Genomic DNA, 20,015 nt, shown 5'->3' with positions numbered 1-20,015 from the left:
GCATCGCGGCTGCGGGGAGAAAGCGGGGGCGGCTGGGGTCCCCACGCAGGCCCGATCGCACCCTCCCGCGGGGAGCCCCGCCTTGAGCCCACGGGCCCCCCAAGTCCCCACTAAACGCTGCGCGCGGGGAAAGTCCAGGGCCCACAGGGGCCGGGAGGCGCGGGGACCCGTGGGGCCCCCGTCTACAGCCTGGGGAGAGGCTGAGGGCCACCGCGGCCTCGGAACCCGCCCGTGCCCGCCGTGCACGCCCGAACCCCGGTCCCGCTCACCCGCAGACGCTGCCCAGATGCCCTGGGAGGGCGGGCAGGAAAACCGGGAGGAGCCCCGCCTGGCACGCCTGGCCCCTCTCCCCTGCGGTGGCGCCTGGCCCCTAGCTCCCCTGGGATCCGAGGCGCAGGGCTCGGGAGACAGAGGCGAGGCAGGGACCTGGCTCGCAGCGCATTTCCAAGCTGGGTGTTTCCACTCCACCGTGGGCGTGGGCGGGAGACCTACCTGCGGGAGTGCACCCCATGCGGGAGGAAGCGGGTTAAAGCCTTTTCCCCTGGTTTCCTGGCAGCTCACAAGCTCTTCATCCCCGGGGAAGTCTACTTAAATCCACTCCAGAGTGTCCCTGTAAATGCATTATTCGGTCCTTCCCAAATCCCACGGCCGCAGTTACTTCCTGTCCTACACTGGCCCCGGTGGGAGGTCCCCGGAGTGGAAGCCATCCTGCGTAGGCGTGTCGTCAGGCTGAGCCCTGCTCCCGGACTTCAGTGAGGCAGGCATCCCACAGTGAGACTGTTGCCCCCTAAACTTGTCCTAGGACCATACCTGAGGGACCTGCTGGCCCGGCCACTAGGTGTGGGTGGAGACACCAAACGTGCCCAGTGAGGCTGCCCCGGAGCCTTCCCAGGGTGGAGACAGTGACGCCAAAGCCACCACAGGGCCCGGGTGGCGGTACCAGCCAGGCTTCCGGGAGGGGCCCGGGGCTCACGAATTTCTACACCCTGGGTGGTGAGGACCTCATAGCACACTTGTTTATGTGAGGTGCAGGGTTGGGGACTTTTTTGACATTTGCTTTCAGATTTATCTTCATAACAATAACCCCTTTGCACGTTCACATAAGTATCATACATTTTACCAAAAGTGACTAACACTTCCTAAAACAGACTTGCTGAGAAAAGCGGCGGTGGCCTACACTTCAGCAAATCTCTTGAATGTTTGGCGTCATAGAAGATTAAGTGGAACTCTCCGACCTGCTTCTGAAGTCACTCTCTTACGATGTAATGTGTCGCATCATCGCTGGCAAAAACCAGCACATTCCAGAGAGGAGAGGAAAGAGGTTAAAGGAAGCCTTAACGTGGTTCTGGAAGGCTTTGGTTTCACAGACGTGTTTGAAGGGCATCCTGGAGATCCTTTGTGTGCCTACACTTTGAGGACCTCCTTGTTCAGCCGTAAGTGGAGATCTATTATCCTCCCATAACATCAGCACTGGATGAAGATGCTTTATACACAGATTCCCTTTGAGGTTTATGTCCATAACCCTAAGAAAAGCATTACTATTAAAAATGTGATTCATATACAGAATTATTGCTATGAGCAGTTTTGAAGGCTATTCCCTCCTTCCTCGTTTTGTTTTGTGTTTTGTTTTTTTGCTTTTTTGAGACAAGGTCTCACTATGTAATTCAGGCTGGCCTTGAGCTCACTATGTACCCCAGGCTGGCCTCAAACTCATGGGAATCCTATTGCCTCAGCCTCTTGAGTGCTGGGATTTCAGGCCTGTGCCAGCCACCACACAGGGCATTTGAAGGGTATTTCTTGATTTTTTTTTTTTAAAGTGTATTTCTTAAACTTTTATTATGCTACCCTTTTCCAACTTCACCTGATGAATGCATGCTTTTGTGTCTTGTCTTGTTTTTCTAGCTGAGAGTTGATGTGCATGCCAACTCCAGCTGGAATAATTGCCCCAAAGGGTTCGGTGAAGTTAAGACAGGCCCTCCCCCAGCCGCAGCACCGGTTCTTACTGAATGTTACTGACATTGCATTCCGCCAGTGCCTCGGGAGCCTGAAACTTACTCCTCCACGGATGGTCTCCATGCTGAATGCATTTTCTGACAGGTAGAATACAAATCCCTTGATTTTGAACACAGAACCGATTTGGGGGTTTGAAGCTTTGAAATTAAAAATGTGTTAAGTAAGTCAGACACAGAAAAAGCAAGCCTTACATGTTTCCTCAACCAAAAAGCAAAAAGTTCCCGAGTGTGGAGTCGTGGCCTGGGGGTGGAGCGCGGAGGAAGGCTGCACTGGATCAGTGCGTGTGGTGTGCATTTACTGAAGCATCGAACTAAATCCACTAACGTGTACCATTCCTGCCCGCTAATCACACACATGCTTAACTAAGGCACAATTTTTAAAAAATTAAAGCAATAGAAGCTGTAACATTTACTGCAGGCTTCCCATTACCCTGAGAAAGCCCAGAAACAAGGGAGCATCGCTGGCTGAAGAGCAAAGGGAAGGGAGGAATTCAGATGAATCTGAGTCGCAGAGGTTGCTGGCGGCGAGTTCAGGTTTGCTCTGTGATGATCATGCAGATCAGGGTATTAGGCTGAAACTTCCTGAATTCTGTCACTTCAAAATTCTCTGAGGCAGGAAAATCGCGGTGTACAGGAAACCCTTCCAGACCTCCTTGAGGTCCCCATTCCACATTTGTAATCCCAGGGGAAAGTTACTGGAATTCCAGTAATTCCAGTCTACCACTTCCAATGCAAACCACGGTGAGAATAAAGACACTAAGGCACATTTGTAGTTGTAGAGAGCCAAGGGGTCCTAAGCCCAGCTAGAACAGTATGCTGGCCATCCGGAACTAAGGCCTTGACCCAGGGCCAAACCCGGGTTTTATTAATTCCTGAAAAAAGAGTAGCTTGAGGATGAGTGACTGAGAGGGTGGTGGGAGGGAGGTGAGTGCTGTGAGCTGGGCTAGGCAGGAGGCCTGAAATCACCTCTGCGATATGCAGAGAGAAGGATCTGCAGAAGGAGTAATCTGCATAACACAGATTAGGGCAGTATCTAATGTTCGGGGGTTGGTGCTTCAGTTTTGATGTGTAATCCCCATGCCCTGAAATGTCACAGCCTCTTTCTGGAAGCTCAATCCCAGCTAAGAGGGTGGCGTCACTCAGCCTAGCTCACACATGCTACTTGGGAGCTACAGGCAGGGCATCACTAACCTGTCACGTCACTTTAAAGATCATGTGTCAGCACCTGCTAGACCTATTTGCATTGCTTAAAGCCAATTGAGGGGATAAAGACAAATCCTAGCCAACTCTGTAAATATTAATACATGGAGATAGGGCCAGTTTTAGCCAAAATGGAGACAACTGCTTTTCTGTTGAGGAAAGCAGTCTTGATGTCTTCCACAGCCTGGAGTTCAAGGCTAGCTTGGGCCACATAAGAAATTCAAAGCTAGCCTGAACTACATAGTGAGACCCTGTCTCCAAAATAAAATGCTTTTTTTCCCTGTAAGAATTTTCTTTTGAAATAAGCATCTTATCGTGCAATGTTTAAGAGCTACATAATTCAAAATGATCTGAAGCAATGTTAAAAAAAGATTCAGCATCAGAAACAGAGCTTCTTAAATATGTGGCTCCCACAGCTCCTATTGCCCACAACTGGGGACTCAGCATGCTGGGGTGTGTGTGTGTGTGTGTGTGCACGCGCACGCACATCTGTGTCCGTTAAGTAACATAAGGTGCTCTTCTGTAGGTCTTTGAGTCTTTAAATCAGAAGCACTCATATTGTATGTTCCTACCATTTGCTTTGTACATTTTGAGATTCAGCATTTTGAGAGTGTTGTTCCACTTGACTCAAACTCACAGCTACATAGGATCCCATCGTATGAATACACCACAAATTACATGTCCGTCTTCTTTGGACAGTTAGGCTGTTCCAGCTGTATATCTTGTTCTTATAAACAGTGCTGTAATGTCCTCTTGCATGGATATTCAAGTGCGGTTACTGGACAGATGCATCTTTAACTGTAGCAAATTCCTAATTTTTCTCCATAGTGGTGTTCTTCAAGGAGAGGTGTCCCATTGCCTCGTATCCTTGTGTCAGAATTTTCAGTATTGCGCATTTCACCACCGTGGTGGTGGAAAGCTATCTTGGGACTTCACCACTTCCTAATTACTAGTAAAGTGGAACATCTTTGCCTGTGGTCCCCAGCCACGATACATCCTCCACGTGAATGTCCTTCTCTATTTTATGCACTTGGTGTTTTGCCTTCCACTGGTCCATTTGTAGGGAGTTCACTACATTCCACCTCTGAAGCCCCCTTCCCAGGAGGCACAGACCTGCCTCCCCATCTTCCCCAGTCCTGTGAGGGGGCCCAGCAGCACCCTTGCACCCTCATGGCCCTTGTGAAAGCTGCAGAGCAGCCCAACCCGTGCGAGGTGCTTGGTTCTTCACTGTCATCGTCACCGTTGTTGTCATCGCCCACCAAGCCTCCTTGTCTCCCGCTTTGCAGCCTGAAGACATTCTTCGCAGAAGGACTGTGTTAGTCCTTTACACCATTCCTCATTTGCCATGACAGTGACACTGCCTATTCGTTTATGTTTCCTAGGTTATAAATCAGCTTTCTCTACAGATTGTCCCTCCCCTGTTAGCAGATAAAGCCACACATCAGTGTGATGGGCACACTGATGACTCTGATTGGCTGAATCTCCTTTCAATCTGTTTCATCCTCAGACCAAGATGCGATGCATATACGGAAAAATAATTTTATCAAAGAGTTTATATAAAGTGCATTTTTTACAGAATGAGGAGTACGTTTGTTTGTTGTAACTGAACATCTGATGAACTTTCTTTGGCTGTAACCTGCAGGCAAAGTTTCCCAGGGGACAATGAGCAGAACGTGTTCACATGCACTGATCCAACGTTCTAAACCCAGCACTGGGCTGGAATGTGAGGATGGGGCTCTACCAAGACCTCTGTACCTTTAAAGCCCTCCAGTTCTCCCACCTCCTCTCTGGGGCATGGAAGTCAGGGCGGCAGTTCCACAGCAGGCTTTGATTGCTGGGATGAAACGAGCTAGAAGAAGCATTGGGAGACAAGAGGGCAGTGTGAAGAGTGCCCCATGCCGAAGTCGTCAGCCTGACTCCTCCACCCAGCCCCACCCACTGGCCCATTCATTCCCAGGTTCATTCATTCCCTCCATCCTCAAGCCCTACACAGGCCCAGCCATCTGCCTGATGTGGTCACTGCTGGAAGCACAGCTGGAGAGAAGATGCCCCATAAGCTCACCAGCATCCTATCATCTAAGAAACAAGGACATTTGAAAGGATGACTTTAGATTGATGAGGACCACGTAGGACCTCAGGCAGGGTGAGTGATGGGAGTTGAAGAAAGTGTCCCCGAAGAAGGAGCAGGATTGTGAGGTCCCAGCAGTGACGGGAGCCCACCAAGCAGACATCTGGGGAAGGAGCACTCTGGGGCAAGGAGCAGCCCGTGCAAAATCTCAGGAGGAGGAAAGAGTTCAGAAATCTCAAAAAAACAGAAATGAAACTGGTGTGACCAGAATGTAGGAAAAGAGACCGCAGTCAGAGAAACGAAGCTATAGAGGTGGACAAGAGCTAGATCATGCCAAGAAAACAGGAAGGTTAGATTATGCTGGGTAGAGTCAAAAATCTCTGAGAAAATTTAAAGCAGAAAAATATAATCTATAAAAGATAATAAATATATAAATGCTACCTGTCATAGTTACTTCTCTTGCTGAACCTGATACCCAGAGTTAATGGAAGAAAGGCTTATTTAGCTCACAGCGTAGCGGTTTCAGTTCATAGTCCACGGGCAGTGTGGCCCTGCAGAGGTGCATGGCAGAGGAGAAACAGTTTGTGGTGGGCAGAAGGCTGCAAAGCAGTGAAGTAGCTAGGAAGCAAGCAACAAGTGACAGGCAACAACCCTCTTTCTGCCTCTTATATCCTGGCCAGGCTACTCACACCGAGCGGGGCAGCCTCAGTCCTAGCTTTGCACCATGAATCAATCCCAGCTTCACACCCTGCATCCCAGCAGCACACACCTCGATCCAGCCATCTCCAAAAAGCCTGTGACTGCCTGAGGCTGTGGGCGGGACATCTAGACACAAGCTGTAACACTCTGGTACCACTAAAACCCACAAAAACGGATCAAATCATAAAGATGGACAGTTCCAAAGATGGTGAGGATGCATCACACCTGGCTCTCATTTACAGCTGAGATGAGAGGGCAAACCGGCCCCGCCACTTAGCAAAGCCATGCAATGCTGTCTAATAAAGAGAACTCAACAAGCGTCTGTAGGTTATGGCGTGAAAAAAGTTCTGCATTGTCATAAACTAATGTTGCTTCTATAATACAAAAATGGATATTTTCTACTTTATTTTTAAAAAGAACATTTATAATGCAATAATCAACCCACAAGGGAATTGCTATACCAGCTGTTCACTGCCCCTGTTCACCTCTCCCTGGTACCTAATCCCACTCACAACAGTGCAAGGTCACCTTGATTCTCTAGGTCCAGGTCCGCCTAGCCAACAGCCAGCTACCGCTCCCCCAGACTAAAGCCAGAACACTTCAGCCGGGGAATTAAACCCTGTCTCACGCGAGTTTGCCTCTTGAACGACTTTCTCCTCGCACTACCCTCTCCCTGGATTGATGTTTTTCTTTCTTTGTAATTTCCTCCATGTGATCTCAAGTACCTGGTGAGTGTTTCTCAAAGGATCTTAGGAAGCTTGAATGCTTTGGAAATTGAGGAGACGGAGTCCAGTATTAGAAAGCACAGGGCTTTGGAAGCAACCAGGCAGAGTGGGAAACTGCCCTGAACAGCAACAGCCTTGGAGACAAAGGAGAAGCCGGTCTGAGGGTGGGGAGTGAAGCGAGCCAGAGGGAAGGCTGCGGAGAGAACACGGTGTAGTAGCCCAGGAAGAGTGCACCACAAGTGGGTTCCCACGCTGTTAGGCAAGGAGTTAGACATTAGTGGGCCTGAGGAACAAGTGTGTGTGCATGTGTGTGTGTGTGCCCAAAGCACATGCACTGCCACGTAAGTAAAGAAACAGAGACATCAATGTGTAACACTTTTAGTTACTTTGTTAGGTCTCAGGCCCAAAGCAACCCCACAGAGCACCTTGCTGTCTAGATCCAAAACAGGCATTTGTATTTCTTCATCTGAGAAGTGCATGTTCATCTCAGATGCCCATTTTGGACTGGGTCTTTTAAATTTGGGAGGTCTGATTTTTTCCAGTTCTTTATATGGTGCAGAAATTAGTCCTTTGTCTGAAGGAACACTGGCTAAGATTTTTTTCCCACTCTGTGGCTTGCCTTTTCACTCTGTTGGTGATTTCTTTTGTTATGCAAAAGTGTTTTAATAAGATGAGATCCCAGTTATTGATTCTTTGTATTATAGCCTGTGCAGTTGGGATTTTGTTTATGAAATCGATGCCTACACCTACATCTTCAAGAGTTCTGCCTATTCTCTCTCCCAGCAGATTGAGTGTTTCTGTTTTAAAATTTAGCTCTTTGATCCAGTTCAATTTTAGTTTAGTGCATACAAATGGCAAATAAATATATGAAAAATGTTCAGCATCACTGGTCACTTGAACAATGCAAATTAGAATAACACTGAGATTCCATCTCACTCCAGAAAGAATAGCTATCATCAAGAAATCAACCCATAACAAATGCTGGAGGGACTGTGCAGGAAAAGGAACCATTTTCCGCTGCTGGTGGGAGTGTAGGCTGGTACAATCACTGTTGAAATCAATATGGAAATTCCTCAAAAAACTAGGATTAGGGGTCCCATTTGACCCAGATATTCACCTTCTGGGTGTCTTCCTGGATGAATTAAAAACATCATACCACAGAGATATATGTGCTCTCATGTTTATAGCAGCACAGTTTGTAATAGCTAAATTTTGGAAACAATCCAAATGTCCATCAACTGAGGGATGGATAAAGAAGATGTGGAATTTTTTTATATATAATGGAATACTACTCTGCCATAAAAAAGCTAAATTTGAGGCATTTCTTGATAAATGAATGCTACTTGAGAGCATACTTTTAGATGAACTAAATCAGACTCATACATGTCAACATCACATTGTCTCCCTGGTGTGAGAAACTAAAAGAGTAAATAAGAAATAACACATGCAATAAATATTGTGAAATGGGAAAAAAATTGTTCAAAAGGAAAGGGAAACTAGAATGAGGGAAGTGAAAAGGAAAAAAGGGTAAAATGGAAACAAAGCTTTGTAAATAGGGAGGGAAAGGTGGATAGAGGGGAAGAGGGGGCATTGGAGAAAAAAGAGGAATCAAAACATATCATGTAGGAACACAAAAATAAAAAACAGGGCATGCTACAGTCCAGTGATATCAGGAAAGAAATGGTTCTTTGAAGATGCTCCTGCCTTGGGCTGGGCCTGTTTTAAATTAAGAACTTACCTTGGTAAGTTTTTTTACGTGATTAAAGCTCTTGAGCAAACACTGCCATGCTAAACAGGACAGGGAGATATTTTACAACTCCAAAGTAAATTCTAAGTAAAATGCTGGTCAGCACCATAATGACCCTAGTTCTCTGAACCCCAGGAATAACTTTCTAAGTGCATAAAGTGTTACCTGAACTCACATTTGGTGTAGATGACTTCATGGCACTGCCCACCTTCTCCATTGAAACTGGAACTGTCTATATAACCAATTTAACAAGAAATTCTGCCTATACCTCTTTGTGGCCACCCATGTGCCTTGACTGAATTCTTTACTCAAGGGTACCAAGAACACAGGATCAAGGAATTATGGAGCCTGTGTCTTGCTGTCAGGACCAGGCTTTCAGGTGACAACATGGCCTGTGCAAACTGCAGTACCCTGTACTAAAATCTAAATGAGCTCATTCCCAGAACCTGTTGAATAAAAGAAAAACCAAGGGACCCTGTGGGGTGGTTATCAGTGATGTCCTTCCCAGTCCCGGAAGTGAAACCAAATGATTCTTTGGATCACTTCCAGGTCAAAGGCTCTATGACACACAAGCTTCACGGATTGAGTTTATGAGTAAATTAACCTCGCTCCTCCCTGAGGACAGCCCTGGAAAAGTGCAGGGGCTCCTGTCAGTCTGGAGTCAAGCAGGACAGGCTCAACTGGTCTAACAGCTGCAGATTTGGGAGACAGCTGTGCTGATGTTTGGGGTTCAGATTTAAAGTGAACAGACAGGATTTGCAGCCTTCCTCGGCGAAACCCTGCACACTGTGAGGTAAGGTGAGCATGTTTTTGTTGGGAAAGGTCGTTTTAAATACAATCGTTTATTTCCTGTAGTGCTTTCCCTCCTTAAGACACACAGGCACACGCGCACACACACACACACACACACTCAATGCAAGCTTTTACACTTTGTTTATAAAACACTTGCTGTTATGTCCCCCGAATCCCCCTCCGACTTATCTGCTCATATGTATGTTTTTCATGTGCACTGTTTCCTGTTTTATGAATTCCTGCCTCTGCAGTGACTCATCTTTTGCACTTCATTTTAGTAAAAGGGAAAGAACTTTTCATTCCAACTGAATTCAAGTGGTAAAAGTAAGAAAAATAGAGAGATTCTACCCAGTACTGGACAGAGGCTTCCTACCTAGAACACCTTCGAATGTAGGAAGTCCTGTTTACAGACAGCACAACTAGCGTCAAAGCAACTAAAAAAGGGCTTTTGGTTTCAAAATCGTGGCAGTTCAAGAACTTATAAATCTTTTCTAGCAGATGGGATTCCTGTGGAGAAATTATTCCAGAGACCACCCCCAGGTAAAGCTATTCGGCATTTATTGGAAATGTATTTGATACAAGAGAGCAGAAAATGTGACTTCTTGATGGTAGCCAGGGTTGATTCTTTTAACAATTTGCTAAAAGCTTCACTAGCTGGAAAAGGAACAGAAACGTGATGCAGAGCTCCGGGAAACCTTTCGATGAGTCATCCTGCCCAGGCAAATTTTCTAGATAGCTAATTCCTACACTGGTATAAACTCTTGCCTTTCTAACTTTACTGAGTGGTTATGGAAACGTTGATCAGGCACATGTTGATCCAGTTTCTTTATTTACCACCCTTCACCTTTGGGGCTGCAGAGGGGCTGTGGGCTGGGCAGGGCCCAGGCCTCTGCCTTGTAGGTCTGGATGTCCTATGCTTTGTCTATTTTTAGGATCTCATAGGGTTTGTGTCCCCCCTTGCCCCCCACACACATCCTTGTTTATAATTCTTCCCTAGCCCTCATTTGGCATATTCTAATGGGACTCAAAAGAACCAAGTTTATTGATAGTATAGTTATGAACAAAGCTAGTCATCTATCTATCTATCTACCTATCTATTTTATTTGCAATACTGGAAATTGAACCCGGGCCTCAGCAGTAAGCCTCAGCCTTACACATAAATTAATTTCTTTATGCTATGCAGATAGGGTCTGGCTAAGTCACTAAGTTGGCCAGGTTAGACTGGAACTTGTAATCCTCCTGCCTCGGCATCCCAAAGTGCTGACACTAGGCGTTTACACCACCATGCCTGGGGTGAAGCTGCCATTTTTTAAGGCCCGATGTGAGGCTAGGCCTGTGGTAATGTACCTGGTCCTTTCAATCCTTGCACAATTCTGTGTGTGAGGTAATACCCCCAGTAAGGAAGCCCGGGCTCGAGGAGTTCGTGCAAGGTTTCCCACCACGTGAGAGGAGGCAGCAGCTCCGGGGCTTTCTGCTGCGCTAAGCCCACCGGCCACCTGCCCGGGCCCTGCACCGCGGGGCTCCTGCGGAGCACCCAGAGGTTGCAAGTGCTCAGATCGCTGGAGCTCACCGGTGTTAGCCACAAGGGCTCTGATTAGTGGAGCTCGCGAGCTGCAAGTGCCCTGATTGGTGGAGCTCACTCACCAGCTTTAACTGCCCACGCTCTGATTGGTAGAGCTCACAAGTTTTAGCACGTGCCTTATGGAGACCAAATTTGCCACTTATGCCCAACCACTGGGTCAGAGGAATATGCACAGAAGCCCGCGACCATCTGCACACAAGGACTGTGGCCCTTGTCATGGGGAGGGGGTCAGGGCCGAGGCCAGTAAGTGAGACTCACGCTATAATCCATTAGACAAGCACGCGAGCCAGTGGACGAGGTTCGCTGTACTGTGGAAGCCAGGGGCTCTATTGGGCCCCGAAACCCCCAAACTCTGCCCCTGTTCCCTGTCCCCACCCCCAGGAACGGTTCACACCACACAGTGCAACCAGCCTGGCTTGGATGCGCGGGGGTCGGCTGTGTAGAGGGCAGGCGGAGAAACAGGCTCCCAACAGTGTTCAACACACGGTGTCACGATTTTATTGGGAATCGAGAACAGTCTTGACGGAAACACGCACTGCACAGGCGTTTGGTGTTTCAAGATACAACACACTTGGCATCTGCGGCAGAATTATACAAACAAGTGTATTTTTGTTGCTGTTGCTTAAACCTTCATCATTAACCAGTACATCATTAACCATAACTTACCAAAAATGTCATCTTAAAAATGGCTCAATATTGTTTCTTGTCTTGCAAGTAAAATTTTAAAAAAAAGAGAGAGAAAATATAAGTTCTGCTAAATCAGTTTAGCCATTGCTAATTCAATACTTCTGTTGCATCTGCAAACTCTTCCGCAACTCTTAAGCTGACTTTTTAAAAAGTACGATCAGAGAGTGCAATGTGAAATCCAGTTAATGGGAAAAGCATGAAAGGAAGAACTTTTTAAAGGCAGTTTTAGTTGTGGTTTTGTATTAAGGGACGGTAATAACTCGAAGGAAGCTCACAGGGCCGGAAACGTAGCATCGTCCTCGGGAACCCCGGAGACCGAGCGGCGCTGCGCTTTCTGTTTGGAACCCCGCACCCGAGCCGATCACTCGATCCTTGTCCTCGCCTAAACCCAGACGCCATGCTCTCGGCGTTCCTGGTTGTCCCTACATTCCCTATTTCGTCACTACCTCTGAGCTTCAGCATTGGCTTGCGCTCTGCACTGTGCGTGCCAGGGTGTACTCTAGATGATCAGCTCATCATCACTGGCAAAATCAGGCTTTCAGGGCATCTCATGGGTCGTTGGGTCCAGACACTCCCGACCCTGCTGGACTTCGGGTGGCATCCATGTGCTGCCAGATGACCACAGGGCCTTTGTTCCAACAGCAGCTCAAAGCCGCCTTCTTCTTCCCAGATGTGAGCCAGGACCAAGGGAAGACAAGCAGGGAGGAGCTGTGAAGACTTGGTGAGGAGGGGAAATGTCGTCCCAAGTACATGTGTGTGTTCACCCACAACATACAAAATTAAAAATATGAAAACACAATGCCAGCCCCCTTCACACAATCTCAAAAGCCCAGCGTGAGCCCTCCGCTGAGGGCTCACAAGTACAAGTGAACTTGACTTCCAGGCTGTCCGGAGTTGCTCCGCTTACCCTCAGGATTGTCATGAATTTTTAAAAAATAATTTATTTCTATACCCCAAACCCCCATTTCCTTTTAATTTTACTTGGCTAGGAAAGAGTTACCTTCAGGGAAAGAATAAATGGAGGTGAAAAGGGTTTTTGTAAAACCTAAACATAATTTTCACATATTCCAACATGGAAAAGTTTCAAATTTGTTTCTTCATAAAATCATTCCCCCGGGCTCTATCGCCCCCTGGGAAACTACCATTTCTTCTCACTTGAGCACAGCAGTGTGGGAAGGGTCAGTTAGTGACTGGAAATCCAGTCTTCAGGGCACGGAATGAGAAGCCAGAAAGGGAAGCCCAAGTCCTCGGGCCAACAGAAATGAGGTCTTTTTGTTTGTTTTATATCTTCCATATAAAATTAGAATACTTAAAAAATTAAATACAATTATCAGACGACATTTTTAAACAATGAGGCACTACAGAAATCTACATCATATGTGCAAATTGCTCGTGGAAGGAAGTGAGAGAGAGAGATGCCCCCATCTCCCCTGCTGGAGCAGCAGCCCCTGGGCAGCACTAGCAGAGGGACAGGAGGGACAGGAGGGACAGGAGGGACAGAGGGTCTAGAGGGAGGGCTGCTGGGGTCCACCGGGCTGAAGCAAAGCACCCGGATCTCAGTGACTCCTGGTCAGCTGGAGCCCACACAAGGAATTCCATTAATCACAAGCAGCGGCGCGTGGTGTTCGCATCAGGTGAAGTCCAGGTGGGGGAGCTAGGGTGGGGTGACACTGGGATAGCTGACCCTGGCTCCTGAGCAGGACGCACATCACAGAGGTGTCAACAGCCACCAGGAGGGGAGAGGGTGCCACATTTAGTGACAGAGTAGGGGGAGGGAGCCCCCGCAGAGCTGTCTTTGCAAAGCAAGGAGGAACCAAGTGAGATGGGTGAGAGGAAGGCAGGACGGGCTCTCACGGGACCCAGGAGGGCAGCAGGAAGAGGGGGTCGGACTCCACCACCACTGCTTTCGGATCCTCTGCCTTCTCTGAAGGCTGTGGTGACTTCACCACCTGGGGACCCGCAGAATCCCTTTTCACTGAAATGACAGTTGTCACCGTAGTGCACACAGTCTGGCTCTTGGAAACTGACTGCAGGATGTGGATGTGGATGTGGATGTGGATGTGGATGTGGATGTGGAAGTGGATGTGGATGTGGATGTGGATGTGGATGATGTGGATGTGGATGTGGATGTGGATGGGAAACGCAAAGCAAGGGAAGTTCTGCAAGAACACATTGCCTTCCTCCACGAGTTGAGTCTCACTTCACCTACAGCGCGGCCCAGGACAGCCCCCCGGGGCTCGTGACCCTGCGAGGTTCCCAGCATGGCTGGGGACAACTTCATAAATCCGCCTACAGGGGGCAGCCACGGCCTGCATGCTTTTTCTTCAGTTTACAGTCCCAGTCCCTCTTTTCAGTGGCTTGGGCACCAGAGAGAGCACCCATCACCTGTTAGCAAGGCCCACGCCTCTGCTCTGAATCACACTGGGCCGCTACTGTCCCCAAGCCCTGCACCCTCAATGATATGACTCCAAGCGACCTTGTGGACCAGGGACTAGACAGGCCCGTGCTGGACCACAGAAGTCAGTAGGGGTGCAGCCCGTCCTGCAGCACCTGAAGACAACAGGCACCCAAAGATCCCCTGCCAGAAGCTCCAGCTACCCAAGTGGCAAGCGAACCTCACCCTGCAGCGTCTCCATGGAGTCCTGCCTGCTGGCCTGGGCTAGTAACTCCCGTGGGGATGCGGGGGACAGGGGCAGGGCTGGCATATGGTACCTGATGTTCTTCCAGAACCTGGTCTTTGTGGACTGTGGTCCTTCTCTCAAGTCCCCTGACCAGCGGATGACCCCTTGTTTCTGCTTAATAAATTTAATGGACTCTGGCATTTTCTCATAGTCTTGGATTTTGTCCAGCTCAACCAGCACAACCTTAATTCCCTCCTTAATGAGGGCATTGTACATCACAATTTGCTCTTCAGACGAGTGGCCCAGCCAGCTGAAGCCCGCTATGTCTCTCACTAAAATGATAATCAGTCTTCTGCTTTGCCGGATGGTTTCATTTGTGACCTCAATCATGTCTGGAAAACATGAAGAACCAAAATTACAGTCAATGATCCATACTCATTCTCTCCAGAACCGCACTCCCAAGGTTCTTCCCATCCCATCTCTGATGCTATTTTTCTGCCTCGCTTCGGTCCTACAGGACTTTTGTACATTCTACAACAGACCAGCCCAACACCTGACCCACAAAAGCTGAATTCCACCCAGAACTCTGAAAACTTTCAGGGGAAATTTTTAAAATTTTACAACCATCTGATCTGTAACACCATTTTCTCATACCAGCTGAAAAGTAACTATGGAATCTAGTCATTCAATTTCCAATGGAAATAAAAATACATTTAATTATTGCTCTAACAAGCTGTAGGAGAAGTGAATTCTTTGCATTGAACAAGTGCTCACATCATCATGGGACATCACAGAAGAGATTTGGAAAACTGTGAAATAGATGGAGCTACATGCCACAGTCTACTGAAAAGAACGAACCCAAATTTCGCAATTAATTTTACAACAGGCCTCTTGGCGTCTGCACTGTATACATACCTTCCCCAGCATAGTCATCCCTTCCATAAATGAACAGTTTATAGCCAAGCTGTCTTTCCAAGACCTCAGGCAAGATTTTAAAAACAAAAATGTCTGAGCTCAAGGTGGAGCCTTCTGCGAGGGTCTTTGGATACAGAACATAAGCATCGTAGATCTTTCCATCGGAAGCTGAAGGGAAAATGTAATGTGTTTACAACCAAGAGCGAAAATGATTGATTAAAGCCAATATTACAAACACACACTTCATACTGAACTATTAATCTCTTTTGCACAATGGCATGATTGAAGGAACAATACCGAAATAATTTAATACCTTTTTAAAGTGTTTACCTCGTGCAAGTGTTCTGTTGACTTTTTTCTACAAAGTTGTCTTTGTAGCATCTCATGGTGGCCATGTCACGTACAATCATTAGGCAATATCTTTATCTTGCTGTTCTTATCTTCTTCCCCAAAAGTCTCAACACCTCAGCCCTGAATTCTACCCATTCTTCTTTTTATATATTACTATGATATTAGAGGTTTTCTTTCATTTTGTTTTTGCAATCCTGGGAATTAAGCCCAGGGCTGAGCTACATCCCCAGCCCTTTTTATTTATTTTTATTTTGAGACAAGGTCTCACTAAGTTGTCCAGGCTGGACTCAAACTTATGAACTTCTTGCCTCAGTCTCTCAGAGTGCTGGGATGACAGCCATGCACCACTATCCCTGGCTTTTGCAAGGCTTTAACAAAAGACATGAGAAAGTCTCCCTGATGTATGAAGAACTAGTCATTTTTTTCCACCTAAAAGTGGATCACTAAGTGATTTACATCCTACATAGCACAGAGCTCTTCCTCAAAACACTTCTGAGTATTTGTCTGTCCCATCAATGCAGTACTAAAGAAGTAACTTAGAAAACCTCGCCAGTTATGAAACTATAATTATGTCAAAGAAACCATAATTACATTAACAATAACTACTATTCCCGTACATGTGACTACCTGTCATTTTAAACCTTCTGTAAAAAAAAACCCTCAGTCACCTTCAACATGTCCTAACTATCCCCTCTCTCCAATGAGAAAACACTGTGGAGAAAACCAAATTATACCTTTTGGGGGGAGAAAATCATAGCAGGAATCTCTGTACCAAAGCACAATGTCAACCTTGAAGATTTTATAGATGAAAACTGAGCACGAAATTGTAAATGTCAATGTGACAAACACTCCAATCACGTACTTCTGGAAATCAGGGACTAGAGCAGAAAAGGGGGGAGAAACATGAGAACTGAAAAGAATTAAAACCTTGAGCATAGAAAATTGAACATATTCATTGTAGGAAAAGTACATTTGGGGTCAGCTTTGTATTCACAATATTGACTCTTTCATTATCACTAATAATGGATGCTAATGTACAAAGCAATCTAGCATGGATACTATATAACTCAAGTTTTATATAGTAAAACCTTCTATTAAGTTTCCACCTAACTTACATAATCTACAAAAACAGAAAATCCTGAGGACCATAGATCAGAGCCCTCCGTGGTTTAACGGGAAGTCAAAATCACTCAGAAGCCACAAACATTTCCTGAGCTAGGAGAGTCAGAAAAAGCCAAAATGTAGAAGAAAGAAGCAGGGCTTAGGGAATCTTCCACATTCTGCCGGGACACCTTTCTAACCATTCATCCAAAGATCGCAGAGGAGAGAAGATGGGTAGAGGAGAGGAGGCTGCAGAGGAATCAACAAGAGGAAGAAGAAGAAAGTCAGGGGACATGCAGGCACCCAGAAGGAAGACTCTAAAAGCTTTGCCATTTTATTTTTCCCACTTAGATATGTGATCCATCTGGAACTGATTTTGGCACAAAGCAGAAGTAAGATGCGTCATGTTCCAGACTAATGCACAACCAACCCAATGGAGAGAGTGCATGTTTACAGACGTCGTTACTGTAGCTTCCCCCACGAGATCGTGGTATCTGTAGGATGAATCCTCCAGATCTGTTGTTCTGATGCAAGATTATCTTGAGCAGTCTTGGTCATCTACCTTTTCATGTGACTTTTACCTGGGTGGCCACAACTGCACAGCCATACAAACACACCCACACTTACACAGATGCTGCTGTGATGTTGACTGGAACTTTTTGAATCTCTAAGTGCATTTAGGGATAACTGACATCATCACAATAGTCTTCCAAAAGAGGAACATTGTATGTCCTTCTATTTAGACCTTCTCTGAGGTATCGCAGTAACTTTTTACACAGTATTAGAGGATTTAAACAGATTTGCAAGATTTATTCTTAAATTTTTGATGATTTTAGTTGCTACTGAAAATGTTATTTTAAAATTAACTCTCTAATTGTATGTGACTGGTATTGAGGCACACATAGAGATGATAGTATAGCAAGATTCCTAGTGGTCTTATTAAATTCATTTCCCAATTGTGATAGTTCATCTTAGGTTCTTTTATATATTCTTCCAGATCCATATTTATGAATGGCTTATTTTTAATTCAGCTACAGATTATTTTTAAACATTTCACAAACATTTCAACATTGTGATTCTATCAATTCATGAAAAGCACTGACTTTTGACATCCTTATTGTAAAGTAGTTATGTAGCCTTCCCCTATGTGACCATTTACCTAAAAATATTCACTAGGTTATCTACAGCACAGAGGCCCTAAATTGCTATTAGCTCTGGAAATAGAATAATTAGTAAGATAAATGGTCACCATTATTAAAGAACTTACAGTGAAAAAAACTAAATATAATAGATACTATGGTGGGTGTAATATGGTGCTACCCCAGTACCTAAGAAAGCCCTGAACTTATCCGTTTGGGCAGAGAGCTGGATTCAGGGCAGGCAGCAGGACAGGAGGAGCGGCCTAGTAGAGCGTATCTTTCATTTGAGAAGTGAAAAAGGATCAGATGCTGCCCAGGTGCAGAGGAAGTGAAGAGTGTTCGTTCCAGGCAGAGGAAATAGGACTGGAAACCACAAAGTTGTGGAATCTTACAGTAATACCACCGTTCAGGAGTGCTTCTGTTCACACGCAATTCGGTTCACAAACAGAAGCGTTCTGCAGAATTTTGCTTCCCTTCGTGAACTTTGCATGCAGGGGGAGGTGGTAATATTCCCAGGATCAGAACAAACAGAACATGGCCACCTTCCCCAGAATCAGGAAACAAATCAAGTTTGTGCACCAAAGTACCACATAAAACAACAACAAAAATGCATTTCAAATAAATAGTTGTTTACCTGGATGGATAAACTTGACGTGTGCTGCCTGGTGACTATAGTCATTCTTGGCCACACAGGTAAATGGGTGTAGATAAAACAGACTTCTGACTTCTGAAATATTAAGCATTACGATGACTGTAACTTTGTTTTCGGCTGCAGGAGTTTCCAAACTGTGAGAAAGAGAGAAATACAGAAATTGAGTGATTACATCAACTATGACAAGGACAGGTGTACCTGGTTTATTTCTTTATCTGTAACTGTTATGGTTGATACATTGTGTCAACTTGGGGAGTCTAGAGGTTTGGCTAAGTGACTCAGCAGGAAGCCAAGGTGCTTACTTTGTATACATCCTGAGCCTGTGGAAGAGGAGGGCAAAGATTACGTGAGAGCTACACGCCCCTTAGGTGGGGGTAGCTGTTTACGATGTAAGGCAAGAAAGAAGCTGTTTGCCACCATTCCTCCCGTTTGCTCTGGCTGTTTGCTGTTTGGCTGCCATTCCCCCTTGCTCTTGTTGTTTTGCTACCTTCTGCCTCGGAGCCAGCCAAGTATGGCCTGAAACCTCCACAAACTGTAAGCTAAATAAACCTTTCCTTCCTTCATTTTGGGCGTTGGGTATTTTGTCTCAGCAACGAGAGAAAAGTAATCAAGACAGTAACGTAAACTGCTGCTGAGATAATCACTTATGTCAGGGTCAGGCATAACAATCAGACTGTTGGCAACATCAGTCTGAGACTGTAGAGCCCAAGGATCATTGTCAGGAACACTCAGTAGTAAAGAAATCAAGTTGGAATTAGCGACTGCCATGAGGGAGAGTGTAGACATGTGCGCTCCAGTCTCCAGGGCCCACAGAGGATCACTTATTGTATGGAAGAGTCAGGTGCGGTAGGCGACAAAGGCCTTGGTCAGACCGTGGAAGGAGGGAATAGGAAGGGCTACCTACGATTGGAAATGTGAAGTTATTACTTGGCCCCAGTTAATGAGTCTTTTCTACAGTACTTAAAAAACACAAAGAGTGATTCAAGATAATTGCTTCCTTGGAACGTTGCAACATGCGTAACTGAATTTGAGAGAAAGTCTTCCAAGTGGTATGGAATGTTTTAAATTATTAAGTTTATTGGCACCTTTTAGATATATACATAATAATCACATTTATCATAGGGAATTTGTACCTGTACATGACATTCCTTGATTTTTCTTTTATTCCTATTCCCTTCCTCTCCTTTCAACTCCTGTTCTCCTCCTTATTTATAAAAGGTTTGTTTCCATTTTTCCTTCTTTGTTTGTTCTTTTCTTATGTCTTCCTTTCTTTCCCCCTCCCCCTCCTTAGTCCCCATTTCCATTTGAACATTTTCTTCCTGTTTCACAATATCTATTATACATTTTAGTCCTTGTTTACATTTGTGGTTTCTCACACCAGAGATACAATGTAGTATTCACACAGGAAATAACACTTTTCAAAACAGCATCCAAAAAAATGAAATACCTAGGACTCAGTCTAATGAAGGAAGTAAAAGATGTCTACTTTGAAAACTACAGTACTCTGAAAAGGAAGATTAAAGTGGTATCAGAAAAGAGAACAATATCCCTTGTTCTTGGTTAGGAAGAACCAATATAGTGAAAATGGCCACCCTCCCAAAATTGTTATACAGATTTAATGTTATCCTGATCAAAATTCTAACAGCATATCTCACAGAATCAGAGAAAACAATCCCAAAATTTATTTAGAATGAGGAAAGACCTAGAATAGCAAAGACAAACCC

At 45.7% G+C, this 20,015-nt stretch overlaps 2 protein-coding genes and 1 long non-coding RNA gene across 5 annotated transcripts in view; 1 reads left to right on the top strand and 2 right to left on the bottom strand.

Annotated features, from left to right (window-relative positions):
* Nucleotides 1–579, bottom strand: part of Il1rl2 (interleukin 1 receptor-like 2) — a 38,690-nt gene extending 38,111 nt beyond the window's left edge. For 2 of the 3 annotated variants that reach the window (XM_013522820.1, XM_013522822.1), the window contains exon 1: nucleotides 493–579. In XM_013522820.1, the coding sequence (XP_013378274.1) occupies nucleotides 493–511 (19 nt within the window). In that variant the 5' untranslated portion in view covers nucleotides 512–579. The remainder of the gene's footprint in view (nucleotides 1–492) is intronic. The other variant, XM_013522821.1, reaches the window with a different exon arrangement.
* Il1r1 (interleukin 1 receptor, type I) lies at nucleotides 574–18,450 on the bottom strand. Its single transcript, XM_005400837.2, has 5 exons — nucleotides 18,274–18,450; nucleotides 16,134–16,277; nucleotides 15,049–15,216; nucleotides 14,225–14,525; nucleotides 574–610 (listed from the first exon to the last, which is right to left on the bottom strand). Exons 1-5 carry the CDS (start codon nucleotides 18,380–18,382, stop codon nucleotides 589–591), a joined length of 744 nt encoding a protein of 247 aa, XP_005400894.2. The 5' UTR covers nucleotides 18,383–18,450; the 3' UTR covers nucleotides 574–588.
* On the top strand, nucleotides 10,083–13,685 carry LOC106150300. Its single transcript, XR_001237031.1, has 2 exons — nucleotides 10,083–11,068; nucleotides 11,207–13,685. It is a non-coding gene; the product is annotated as an uncharacterized LOC106150300 (long non-coding RNA).
* Nucleotides 18,451–20,015: the final 1,565 nt, after the last annotated feature.

Source organism: Chinchilla lanigera, unplaced genomic scaffold (assembly GCF_000276665.1).
Source record: "Chinchilla lanigera isolate Chin_1 unplaced genomic scaffold, ChiLan1.0 scaffold00069, whole genome shotgun sequence".
Lineage (NCBI taxonomy): Eukaryota > Metazoa > Chordata > Mammalia > Rodentia > Chinchillidae > Chinchilla > Chinchilla lanigera.
Note: the sequence above shows the minus strand (reverse complement) of the source record. Positions and strands in the feature narration are given on the sequence as shown.